Source organism: Temnothorax curvispinosus, unplaced genomic scaffold (genome assembly GCF_003070985.1).
Source record: "Temnothorax curvispinosus isolate PA1 unplaced genomic scaffold, ASM307098v1 QBEX01009010.1, whole genome shotgun sequence".
Classification (NCBI taxonomy): domain Eukaryota; kingdom Metazoa; phylum Arthropoda; class Insecta; order Hymenoptera; family Formicidae; genus Temnothorax; species Temnothorax curvispinosus.
This window is the reverse complement of record NW_020218790.1, coordinates 561,155-575,270: the sequence shown is the minus strand read 5'-3', so window position 1 is coordinate 575,270 and position 14,116 is coordinate 561,155. Positions and strand designations below refer to the sequence as shown.

Below are 14,116 nucleotides of genomic sequence, written 5' to 3'. Positions count from 1 at the left end.
TCTATATAGGAACAGTTGTCATAGTCTATTTTTTTTAATTGTCTTAAAGAAAATCTCGAAATATTATATAGTCATTTCAATAGCTGGATGAATCTTAACCCTCCGTGAACACCATTATTTTTACCGTTTTCGATGTTCCCTTGGGTCCATTTTGTCCAACCTGCCGAATTCTGGCGTCTCTTGGCGAGTGAGTTCTCACTACTAACAACTTTTTTTAGAGAAAGAAGCCAGACCTTGCCCTCTCTTTATTTCGGAGATATTTGATAAGCTCAAAATTTCGCTTGTCTCGAAAAAGACCCAGAGGGGTGACGGATGGTTAAGAGATCATCTAATAAGATCAGACCTAAAACAATATTGAATATAAGATCGCTCACGAATTGAATCGCTTTATATCGTGACATAAAGCTGATAAAATGTATGTGCATGTACATGAAGAGGAGAGAAGAAAGGATCTGTGAATTCGCATGGAAATTGTTTTCTTCTCTCTCATACTACTTGCAAAATTGAGGTAAAGTCATTAAAATACTTCGTCGTCATTTTTATACGATTAAAAGAGCACTTATTTGAAGCAAGCCACGAATATAGCAGAGAAAGATCTTTATGTATAATTTATATATTCTTCATTGTTTGCGCGCGCAATCACAGCAATATTTCATAAAGCAATTCATTGTTTATCGTCGTTTACAATTGATAATACGCAACGGACTTATGTGTAATACTATAGAATATATGTAATGCCCTTTATTATTAGAAATTAAACAATGATTTGGATACACCTTCCAGTGAAAATCGATTAATTATTGTGATTTGATATAATTTTTTATTTCGAAGGCATAAAAATCGTGTATATACTTAATTCATTTTAAATCTATATCTTTACATAAATTTCGCAGATAATGGAAGGTAACTTGCAGATTGTCACAATACTAATGTCCATCAATAATAGAAACTTTCAGTATCACTTAACGTTTGTTACTCTCCTTACATTTAATTAAACATGCATTTTACATTTAAATATTATTATACATATAAGTACCGCATATTGAAGTGCTTAAGATATAATGAAAGTTTATCAGAGCTTTGACAAAATAGATATTATTAGTCTTTTTCTGTCTTATTTTATTTTTTCTGTGACGGGAGAATTGAATTGACGATATTAATAACTGCAGTGCTCGAAGATTATACCACAGATGGATTATACTCAATCAATCAACATCGCACAAGCGACATTGTAGTAGCCATTTTATCGGGGAACAAACCATCTACTTAATTATTTAATTTTTTCTTTTTTATACTTATCAAGACATTAATAAATCAGGTCCCATTTTTTGCATATACTAGTAGAAAGGCGACAACACAAACGGATAAATTCTATAGAAAAGTCACAAGTTTCGTGGAAGAACGCAGAGTCGATGCATTTCTGTAGATTAATATCGCCGTGCTTATCGCAAAGACATATTTTTCTGTAAGGCACGTTTTACCCTTTTCATTAAACAATGTGCTTTTTTCGTTAAACAATATCCGATACTTTCGTAAACGTAACGCGATATGAATAACGAAGGTCGTGAGATAAAGAAAGATCAGCAGAAAGGAAGAACTGATATCGCCCATTGTTTTAACTGATGGAATTTGTGAAGATTTCAGAGAGATTAGAAGGCAAATTTTTAGGACAGAATTTGAGAAAAATACTTGATTACTAGAAAATATGTAAAAATATTATGCATTAAATGAAAAATATATATGAGCTTGATCAAATTCATTTGCTTTTGTAAACTGAATTCTTAATTAGTTAATGATTCATTGACGTATAATAATTATTAAAAAATATTCATATAAAAGACAAAATATTGATTTATATGTCACTAGGTATAGCAAACTTAGCGCTGTAATAGTTTTAGCGCTACAAAATATCGTAATTTACTTTCTTATCACTAAATAGCTTCATATTATGCTACATGTATAATATATATAAACACACAAGTAAACAGCAACATATATATGTAACGATAAATTCCAATATTACAATGATCCACTGTTTGCGTAGAGTCTAAGATTTATGAAAATTTTAAAAAATATTTACAAAAATATTTAAAATCAAAAAGAGCATAATACGGTTAGAATATAATAAAGAAATACATACATAAAATAATTTTAGTTGTCCCGTTTAGAATAAACTCTTCTCGATCAAATCAACACGATAAATGTTTCATGATTAAAAATGACCGCTGTGTATGCGCGATTATGCGTGGCATAATTATACATGTATATAAGGTTCATATGATTGTTGAAATGAATTTCTCGATAAGTCCCATGAGTTTTCAGGACGAGTCTCGCTTATATTTAACGGAAAAGAATAGTTGGAATACCAATCACGGTGGAAGATATTTTCCAGCTGTTGTCTTATGTTGTCGTTGCTCTGATGTCCAACGCTTTCAAACACGGTGCCGATACCTGAAATAAAATATTTGCGTTAAAAATTTAAACCAAGCATTAAAATGCACTTTTGTAAGAACAGTACTTATATATATAGATGATGTATATTTCAAATTCATTTACAATAATAACGTATGCAAGTTTTACTACTTATACTATAATTTATCTTATTTTATTTTCATGAAACTCGATATTTGAATGACTCACCAGCCGTGTCAATAAAGTAATCGCCCGACCAATTGCTCGTTCCGATATAAGCTGCTATATCGGTGACCATGTATTTATTGTGGTTCACTCTCCCGTATGGTATTTTATCCAAAGACGAGTTGGTGGGTACGATAAACCTTCTCTATATTAAAAATTTGGCAATTCGAATTTGTCATCAGAAAAATACGTAAGCATTTAAATATCTGAATGGAATACTCACCACTTCGACTTTGACATTGGGATAACTGTACGTTAAGTCTTGCAGTGATTTAAGAAAATAGGACTCCGACGGTCTAGAGTGTTTCCACCAAGAGATCAAAAGACGCACTTTTACTTTACGTTCGATTGCCGCCGCCCTTAGAGCGTTATCTATTGTAGGCCAATACCTGGAAACACAAAGACATAAAACAACTGGTACGTTAATAGAAGAAACAATATAAAAGAAAAAGATACTGCTGTATTATATAATAGTTTATATTATTATATATATATGTTTGTTTCACTATTTCACTACATTTTATATTCAATATATTTATATTTTATACGTACTTTATTTGTGGAGTATATATCGTTAACGGGAAATAATCCATCACAGAGATATAAATAAACTTTTCCGCTTTAGTAATACAGTGCACAATCGCGTCTAGATCGCTACTTCTACCTTTCGGCGAAAATGGCGGAGGTGAGCTCTGTAACATTTTAATATATATATATTTTCTACAACTTGAAAAGAATAATTGCCACAATATAACACGTTTAAATTAAGATGATACTAACTGCGATAAATAATTTGTACTTATTATCCATGTATGTAAAATTCATAGGATTATCTATATTTATCTTTGTGCTAAGAGAATCTGGCCATGTGGAAGGCACTTTACCGTCCTCGCCTAACTTCCAGTATACCTGTAAAATAAAAAAGAAGATCCGTGATAATTGTATGAATTTTCAATTCAAAGATAGTAAACATAGCTGAAGCGTACTACACATTTTCATTTTATTTCACTGCTTACATCGAATATTTTGGCGTAATCGTTTGCTAAGCAGGAACAGTTCAAAGCTATCAAACCGAGTTCCTTCACTTGCGAAAGAGATCTCCAATCCATATTTGCCGAGCCGACGTACAGATGAGTACGGTCGATGAGCCAGAGTTTCGTGTGAAGTACCCCGCCGCCCAACAATCCAGCAAAATTCAAGTTTCTCACCTGAATTCAAACAAAAATACGTTGCCTTCAAAAAATTATATTCACGGCAAATTTTAATAAATAAATAAATGCTAATAAAAAATTAGTAAAGCTGGGTAATGACTATTCATATAGGCAAATATTTTATCATTAAACTGACTAGATAGAAAAAATTTACTAAAAAATTATATGAAATTTAAAGATAATACACCATTGTCAAAATGGACACTATAATATCACCTGTGCTTTAGCCTTTTTGGCCAAAATTTGCGTATCGACGTTCGGAGACAAGCGAGAAGGAAGATTCTGCGCAATTTTTAGCTTGATCTGTCTATCTCTTCCGGCTTCTAACAGCGACTGGAACACCTGTTCTCCCTGTAAGACAATTTGTTAAACGGACGAAGTCAACGGTTGAGTGTGTATGATACATTACGCACTATTTACCATCTTAGCACTGTCATCGGGAAACACATCTTCTCTTTTCATTGTCCAATAAAGGGACGCGATTTCGATGGTGTCCTGCGCCATTCCGATAAGATCCATCCAAGAATCGTAGGTCGTTTCATGCTGCGGCGTATTATTGTTATAATTCAAGCCGATAGGTATACTTTCCACTAGAGATATGTTACAATAATCCATGCACGTCGATTCCGAATCCAACGCGGTGGAATTTAGATATTTGTCCGCCGCATGGTCCAACAGTGGCAAAAGCACCACCAGGACGATCAGAATCAGTATGATCGTTATCGGTATGCAACTGGGTCTGCACCAACCCTGTGCGCCCCACCTTTGACAGAAAATTATATTATTAAATTATATTGCGTTTATTATGAGATCTCATAATAACAATAGAGTCATTATAACAATTATAACAATAGAGTCACAATTTTCTTGCGTCAAAAATCTTTAAACCTTAAGTAGCTTCTTTATTGCGCATTTTAATTCGTAAAAAGTAACTACATTAAAAAAAAACCAAGAAAAATAATAAGCTTTCTCTCTATATACTTGAAATAATAATTTATTCGTCAACCGAGAATATACTTATTTGTAGAATAGAGAGTCTTTCATTAAATTTATTAAGTATATTATTTTCACGTAATTGACGAAATAATGAAAAATATATGCGTTTACATTATTTCCCGAAAACCATTGTCATAAATCTTTCTCTCAATTTTTTTTAAATTGGACTATTAGATACGTACTTTGAATTCGTGAGAGGATAGTCCACGTTGGTTCTCAACATAAATCCGGTCTGATCCCATAACTCTAAATCGTCGTCACCTCCTGGGGAGTTCACATCCAGCCGTGCGTTTTCGGAAACGGTCTACAACAGAGTATATCACGTATGCTATTTTTTTCATGTTACAAATATGTTGCGCAATATCGTTGTAATATTGTTACAAAAATCTGCCCGGGAGATTCAATATAAAAAGAAAATATGCTTCACCGGTCCTTACCACCATTTTTCTGTCAAGTGTTTGATTAAAAACAGACCACGTGGACTTTATCTCATTAATATGATAAGGAGTGCGCGGACTTTGCCATTCATCCGAACAGATCCGTGACGAGAAAATCAATCCGCTCGTGATTCATTAGGGAAATAAACGAATTATTCGAAGATTAATCGGGGATTTTTTCTAACGAAGAACGATCGAGGAAGTATCGAGAAAAAATTTTTATTGTAAGACGTACACATCGCGTTTTCCTCTGCTGAGAGATTATGGAGCAGATTACAAGCAAACGATCCGCTTCAAGGATAAAATTAATGACTCGTTATTAAAACTGCTAATGAAATTGTCGGGCTTTGTAAATTACGTAAGTTGAATGCATTTCTGTTTTGATCGGCGCATAAATGCACGCGACGTGACGGCGGCATAAAATTTTATATGTATCGCCAGAGTGATACGAGAGGATACTTACCGATAATTTGTGCTTGAGTCGCGGTGCTCTGTTCTTGCGATGCGGCAACAACACCACCACGTCCTGGTCCTTGTCCCGAGGCTCCGCGTACTTCGGATACGGTTTGGCTGCGGTCGCCCCTTTCGTCGATGACGATGTCGTCGGAGCGGTGGAGTCGCCAGCCGTCGAGTACTTCGAATACGCGATGTTATTCACATTATTGCTACCTCCGTAAGAAACGTTGTGCGTATTATTCACCTTGACGGAGAAAGAGAGAGAGAGAGAAAGAAAACGATATTTATTTTTACCGCTCCAACCTGTAGTCTTTAGTTTCTGATCGATTGTCCGGACATTAAAGGAGAAAATTGAAAGCGATACGTTATTTACAAAGCAAAATTCTATTCTTCGATTAACTTCACATACGCTTTACGTTTATATCATTTTAATTTAAGGCTTAGTAAAATCTTTTGCGCAAATCTTTAAAATCAAATGTTAACAAAGGTTCGGCCCCGGTGAAACGCTTATATACTCCCTCGTCTTTGCCAACCGAAGGTTGGCAGCAGAGTCGGGAGAAAAAGATAAAAAGTTTAAATTTTTACTGTAAATAAATTCATTTTGAATTTGCAATCTCGCGAATCTCACGAAGAGGCGCGAGACACATCCCGATGTCTTCCGCTATGTCATGCGAGTATAATTAATGAAGTTCTTCTGTTGGAAAAAACGTGGAAACGTAAGAGGAAAAATTCCTCTTGAAGAACAAAGTAGAAATGTAAAAGGAAAATATCCTCTCGAAGAACAAAGTGTGCGTGAATAATGAGATGTACATTTGAGTCGATTAAGATTACAACACACGCCGCATCAACTTATTGACTCAAACGTTACATATTACATACGTTTCATGATTCATGAACAATATGAATCAAACATGAAAAAGATAATGCGTGCCATGCGGTTTTACTGCGGTTTTCGGAATTTAAATATACAAAATGTTGTAAATTATATTTCATTTTTTTTTTGCACGTTATACAATACAATAGATTGCGTGATTTAATCGAGGACAAATTAAATTAATATGAAGCGTATTCCAGTTTTACCAGCAAAATGTAAAACTTAAACATTCTTGTTAATACTACACACGATAACGATTGCGGTATTGTTTTTGATATTATCTCCAGTACTATTTTCGATATTGTCTCCGACAATATTTTACATAATACTCAATAATAATAAGTGAAACAGGATCGATATAATATACAATCAATTAGAGAGAAAAATTCCATTTCCAGGCTGGATCTTGGTAGTCTAATAATAAATATTGTATACTTTTTTGTATACTAATTTTATATTTTCCAAGCTCGGTAAATTCCGCGCCGATTTTTTGTCGAACTTTAAAACACAGCATATACTTAAATCGATAATTCATTTGCATTTTAACGCTAATAAGCATCCTTATTAAATCGCCGTGAAGAATTTATTGCGAAAAGAAGTCGTAAATCTTATGTCTTACGTCATTCGTCTTAGACATTGTTTTCAATGTCCATTTAAAATGTTATCTCATTCGATTCTGCGTCGGATAGTGCCTTATCAAATACTTGACAATCGCAAACGTCTCCATACGCGGAGATCGCACTCACTTGCACGAGGATGTGACAGGCCTGCGATGCAATTTGAAATAGGCCGTCCTGCAAGTTATGACCGGTATGCTCGGAACCCCCGCCGCCCCCGCCTCCGCCACCGCCCATTTTCCGTCCAAAAAACGACATTTCGATCGCGTTTCGACGCACATTCGCAATGTGGCAATTCCTTTAATGCGTCAAGGTCGTGGCGAACGACTCGTCGTCGATCGAACTCGCGTGCACGCGGCGACCGGCCTCGCCGGCGGCGTCGTTTCCGCTGTCCGACTTTTGCACCATGTTCGACATCCACATCGATATCTGTCGGCAGACAAGACAAGAGAAATGTCATCCGTATCCTACGTCCGTATTATGCGCGGCGCGCGTGTGTGTGCGTTTGTTGCGGCATTGATTCCGGCCGCGCGTTTAAAATTTAACGCGCGGCGCGCGACGGTCGAGAGATCAGCCCACAGCCTTTAATCAAACGCTCATCCATAATGTTCTTATATACCGGCAATAAGACGTTAGCATACGACGCGCTATTTTTATTACTCGCTACCTTGTCAAGCTAGAACCGATTTAGAACGGCGGTAAATACGCAGAAGAAAGTTTTCCTGCATAACTGTTTAGAATAACAAATAATTAATATATCGAATAGCATCAACGTCTCTCCAATTGAAAAAAATAATATATTCCCAAAAATATCTTTCGAGAAAGAACAGGAAACGATTTTGCAACATAGCTAGTATAATAATAATATATCCGTGTCTTGCAAGACACTGTTTTCTTTTTTTTTTCGATCTTTAAAACATCAGCCTAAAAAAACTCTTTTTCTGTCACCGAATTCTTGAATTATATTTTTAGACCTCAGAGAGGAATAAAAAGGACAAAAATAACGAAATAATTTTTCTCCGGAAAAGATCTTTGGAACTCGTACAGAAGATTTCCTTTATTATCGGATTATAGCGACTCTTGCGAGGCTTAACGTGAAAGAAACTCGCGCGTTTCCCGCCGCTGGTTTTTATTCCCGTCGTCGGGCAGTGGCTGAGAACGGTTTCCCGCCGGTTAATCTCGACAAATGGAACAATCCCCCGATTGTAACACGTCGTGTGCTTGATTCAATTAGCCGCGATCCCGGTCCTAATCTTTCTCTCACAATCAGTCGGATATCAAATCGTCGGCCGAAGAAACGGAGAAGCTTACGTCGCGACGCTATATAACGTATATCGCGAACGAACGTGATCGATAACAAAACGATTAGCGTCTCTTTGTCTCATTCGCGATATGGCTCGACGACGACGTTTAATTCGCGACCTCCCGCGTCGAGACCCGCGGACGCATTGTTTTTCTATGTTGTCTCTTTCTATTTTATGGTGATCGATCCGATCGCGGTCTCCGTCGCCTGGACGACGACGGCGATCCACATCAGGGTGCAAGGGATGACAAACACCTTTCCCAGCCGCGAAAGAACGATCGAAAGGTCGCATGTCGCGGCGAGCACCTGCGCAGAGGACGTCCTCGTGGCCTCGATAACACTCCCGATTGATGAAACGACGCGATTAACCCATTTCCAATTTGTAAATTTTTAACGCCAGGAGAAATATTTGCGTAGCTCTTACATCTTTTTAAGTGCGCACAATGGAAATTAGAAAAGAAAAGTAAAATTATTTAATTCTTGAAGAAATGCTCTTATAATTATATTAACACACAATTAACATATTATAAAATTATATAAAGTCTTATTAATTATATTATTATTCGTTAATATATTATTGGATAATAAATGGATAAATTATACATAATGGATGTTTAATGGAATAAATTAATTATCTATTATATATTTTGATTATAAAAATTATATGTGCTAGAAATGTATTAAATGTATTAAATGATTCGCATTGTGTGTTTACATAGATAAAACAAATTAATTATATCCATCATATTAAAATTAATTACAAAAATTACATGTGCTAGAAAAATGTGGTAGGTAAGTGTACGTTAAAAGAGATCTAAGTGTATGTTTATATATAAAAGATCTTTTCATAATAATAACTTGCATTGTGCATTTACACAAATAAGAAGAGAAAATTATAGAAAATAACGATATGATTGATGCACACTCTGTCCAATCTTCACGTTACTTAAAAGTAATACGTGATAATTAAAGCGATAAATAAATACTGGTGCTGCTCAATTGATGATAATCTGATAACAAGTGTAAAGTACAAGAGAAAGACTTCAATATAACTCGGTATCTTCGGTAATCACGTGTGCATAATAATAAAATTACAAGCAATGTACTCTGCAGGCCATATATCTCATATCAGCGACGCGTTCATCGGCATTTCAAATCGCAAAAATCTCGCTCGCGGACAAGCGGATCCACAACGCGATCCCATATGCTTCGGAGACGCTCGGAGGCTGCGGCATCTCGCATTTAATTTGCCGTCTCGCGACTGTCTCCGTTCGGGACAAGTTTTCTCAACAAGCGAAGCGCCGATGCACGTGCCGTTTTAACGTGCGGTAACGGAATATAGTCGCTATGCGGGCTCGCGCGTACATATCGCAGCGAGACGCTTATTACCGAGCGCATCGACCGATCGAGGCGGCCACACGGGGGATCCAAGCGTGGCGCGAGCGTGGAAACGAGCGTGAAGACGACGACGGGACGGACACGCCAAGAGGAGACAATTACACGGGACGAGAGAGACGCGCGGCCCCACGAATCGGCCGAGCGGAGCGGCGAGAGAGAAGCGGAGATCGGTTTCGCGCGCGCGCTCCGCGAAACACTTTCGGTGGCGACTGCTCGTTCGATCTGTCATCGTCGAAGGAAAACGCTCCGCGGCGTGCATGCGCGCGAAGCATCCTTCGGCCAGGTCGGCGGCAATACCCAGCGAAAGGGAACGAAATGCTTCGTCGATATATACGCGACTCTCCTTCCCGCAGTTCCCGCCTCCCGTCGCCCCGGTTATCGATCCCCGTCTCCGAGAAGGTACACCGTTCCCGCCGTCAGTACACCCTCGCGCACGTGGTGTCCTCGTGCCCGAGATCCTCGCTGATAACTAATCTTCCTTCGGTCGTAAGAATTGGAGCACGTGCCGACGGCGGCGCCGTTAGCCCCCCGGCTATTCTCTACCCCCTCGATTTACGACGGGATCTTCCATTAGTTTTCCATCGGGGCGCAAAGGAATGTAGAAAATTCACGAGACCCAGACGACACAATTTTAAGACGTCTTACGTCTCGATTTTGGACATTGTGCTGTCTGGGAAGTTATTGTGACATCACGAGGTCCCGCCCGGTGACCGAAAACGTCGATGTTTGTTAATTCATTCCATGTTGTAAAAATGTCAGAAGCTATTTAAACGCGTGTTCTCCGTCGATATTTTTCCTTGCATTTTTCCTTTTCAATTTTTCACGTCGCTTTTCGGTTCGCGAGAACAAGGCATGTCGGAGTAGGTATACCGATCTCGCACGTGTCCTCGATTCCGTGAATCGAGTCTGTCCCGGAAATCCTCGGGAGTTCCGCTTTTTCTCTCTTCCTTCCCGCTCCCGATGTCCTCCAACTTTTTACCCCAGTTTCGACGAGAATTTTTTTTTTTAAATTGCCATAGCTGATAGACGCACTTCGTGCATCGTCAGCCTGCGTCGAGCGAAACAATAGGATCGCCATGTATACGGGATGAGCTATAGTGCAGTCCGTATAGCTTTTCTCGCCCTATTTTTTTTTACCATTTTTTTTCCTTCTCATTCTTCGTACGCATAATACGTCTGGGTCGCCTGATTCCGAATAATGAATGTGAAAGCGGGCTAAACAAACCGGATTTCACGACTGGGGCGAAAAGTTTGCGAAAATACTAGAGCATGCGGGGAGAAGTGTATTTTACGAGTTGAAACAATTACGCGCGGGTATACGTGCTCGAGTTTCTTTTTCTCCTTTAGACTTTTTTACGATCTTTTTACTAGGCGGGGGGGCTTTATCTCTCTTTCCCTTTGTTCGGTTCCGATAAACGCGCGCGCCGGAAGAGCCAAAAGCGTATATATCGATATTCCGTCTCCTGTCTTCGCCAGGGCACCCTTCGCGCGTGATAAAATCAATTTTCTAGACCCTCCCTAACTTTCAATTCGCGAGTTCCGCGATCTCCCTTTAAACCTCATCTTTAAATCTTTCGCGCGTCGCAAAGATGGAGGATGCGCCACGTGCCCTTCGGCTGCTACGCGACGCATTCAAGTCTGGTTTCAGACCATCTTGAGATTCCATCCAGCCAATGATATAACCGTACAGCTTCTCGAGATCGAATTCAAGACTTTAATCTTAAATCGAGCCAGGAATCGCCCCACGATCGGACCGTCCCAATTTCATTGAATTCTCCGCTGGATTTTCATCGACACGTTTTAATTTACATTATAAAAATCGGAGTCAAAAGCTCCGTTTATCTTATTACTCTCCCTCGTCATTTCCCAATCAGTTACAGACTCTTTGTTACTTTCCCATTACATTTTTCGACATTCCCGTTCCAATTTTCATGTCGATTTTGGAGTCGCGTCAGCGCGCCACTCGTCGTCGTGTTCCTCCGTGTCGCGTCGTCGTTCCTCGGGTTCCTCGTTCCACGAGTCGGACGCGTCCGCGCGTCAAACCTCGTGCGCGAGGCGTGTGCACGGTGCGTAAGCGTAACGTGTACCGTCCGCGTTGGAGCGCGTGGCTCGTTCCACGACTTGCAACGCGCCTCGTGACACTCGACACCCAGCCGTACGCACTCGCGCGATAAGCAACGGCCACCGACGCGATTGTTTATCAAACACGCCGTCCGGTGCTTACGCCGGAGTTCGATCGCACGTATATACAAAGTCACGCACGGAAAGCAGAGCGACGCGTGGTCACGCGCGATCACGAATCACGATGGCGTTACCGTGCGGAACCGGTATATCTGGCGCGAACGCTGATCGGCGTCCATCAGCAGCGTCGCCGCGCGTATCGACCGCGCGCATTCAATTTCGCGCGAACAGCGCAAAGAATGAAACTTAACACTCGTAGAACGTCTAAGCGAGTGCAAATCCCGTCTACCGAGTTTTCTAATAATAAAGTAGCTGACACGGAATAGTCGGATTGCATGACGAATGAGCGTGCGAGAGCCGTCGACCGATACGACGCGCAAGAATTATCTTATAATTCAGAAACTTAAAATCAAATTTTATTGAGATTAACCTGAGAACAAGCGCCTAATTTTTTTTTTATGATTACTTAATGGAGTTATTATTATACCTCAATTAAAAGCCATTATTATTAATTACATTATATATTACATATCTTTATTTACATAGATTTACTTAACATTTTCTGAAAGAAGTAAGGAGAAATAAAAAAATATTTAAAAAACGAAAGAAGCACGTTAAAATTACTGTGACGTGAGCTTCATTTTTTTATACTGCGATGTAAAAATCACCCCAGGTGCCCGTTCCTGAGTTAGATCTTGTCTAATGACAGGCCGAGACGGTTGTAAATTTTAATTTTTAACATAATCAATAATAATAAGAAAAACAGGATCATGATACAATCAATTAGAAAGAAAAACACCATTTTAATGTAATATATTTCGGCACGAACATCCTCTGTTACAGTTTTGAGCCCCTTTATTCATCAGTCCGCGTCTTGTCAATCGTTTTGACTTATTAATTAGATCTTCTTTTGGATTTCGGATTTGAGGTCAACCTATCGTTTAATTATAATTACCATTGTCATTGTTCTTGCTCTCTACTGGATTGATATATCGCGAAACGCGAGGTCACCGTTTCTCGTCAAATATTTACGAGGCGTCCGAATCTGGCGAGACGGTCGGGACTTATTCCTTTTTTTAATATTTAATGACATATTACAAAAAAGGCGTTTGGATTAAAACGCTAAGTTTACGCGCAAACTGCGATACTGCGTCTTTTATAACTTCGGAATCTATAATAGCGACTATTATCGAAATACAAAGAAATAAAGAAACTTATAAGTGTTTGTAAACTGCCGTAAACAAACACTGTAAATCCATTAGAGCCTTAAATCTATTATGAACTTTACAGACTGTAAGGATATAATATAAATACACAGGAAAAAGAAGTGTCAAATCGAAACTAAACGTATACTCGTGTGCAACAATCTATACTTTTCTTATAAAAATTTCAGCTTTTCACTTCAACTTCTTTTCTTGGTTGAATTATATATAAAATCATTCAAGCAAGTTTTCTTCGTTTAACGCAATATAATCTCATTTCAAGATCTCCACGTTGAAACTAAAAATATATATTTTCAAATCAAGAATATTCTTCTTTTTCTGTGTACAATACAAGATACATGTAATATAAATTCTTTATCATTATTGACGCATAACATTATCTCTGTTTAATAATAACATGAAGCAGATGACTTAAACTAGCATTTTATATCCATTAAAGCTTTAAATCGATTATGAACTATTGACTGTAAGGATATAACGTAAATATATAATAAAAGACAATATTATATAAATTTTGATCATTTATATTGACGCATAACATTATCTCTGTTTAATAATAACAAGAAGCAGATGACTTAAACTACCATTTTTTATATCCATTAAAGCTTTAAATTGATTATGAACTATTGACTGTAAGGATATAACGTAAATATATTATAAAAGACAATAATATTATATAAATTTTGATCATTTATTGACGCATTATTGATAATATTGTCTCGTGTTTCACAATAATATGAAGTAGATAACAGAGCGCATCTATATGCGAGTCTCGGGTTGATA

The 14,116-nt window shown here is 38.0% G+C and overlaps 1 protein-coding gene across 6 annotated transcripts; it reads right to left on the bottom strand.

Moving 5' to 3' along the window:
* Positions 1-1,833: 1,833 nt before the first annotated feature.
* Positions 1,834-12,232, bottom strand: LOC112458595 (phospholipase D3-like). Of its 6 annotated transcripts, none has more exons than XM_025022314.1 (12): positions 11,833-12,232; positions 7,358-7,657; positions 5,745-5,981; positions 5,027-5,148; positions 4,269-4,611; positions 4,065-4,199; positions 3,654-3,845; positions 3,418-3,546; positions 3,190-3,329; positions 2,861-3,026; positions 2,641-2,782; positions 1,834-2,451 (listed from the first exon to the last, which is right to left on the bottom strand). In XM_025022314.1, the coding sequence occupies exons 2-12, from the start codon at positions 7,484-7,486 to the stop codon at positions 2,255-2,257; spliced, it is 1,932 nt and encodes a 643-aa protein (XP_024878082.1). In that variant the 5' UTR covers positions 7,487-7,657; positions 11,833-12,232; the 3' UTR covers positions 1,834-2,254. The 6 variants fall into 6 exon arrangements, with proteins under 6 accessions (XP_024878082.1, XP_024878081.1, XP_024878083.1 ...); XM_025022313.1 differs by lacking the exon at positions 11,833-12,232 and adding an exon at positions 9,921-10,655; XM_025022315.1 differs by lacking the exon at positions 11,833-12,232 and adding an exon at positions 9,921-10,654 and having other exon boundaries at positions 5,745-5,915.
* Positions 12,233-14,116: the final 1,884 nt, after the last annotated feature.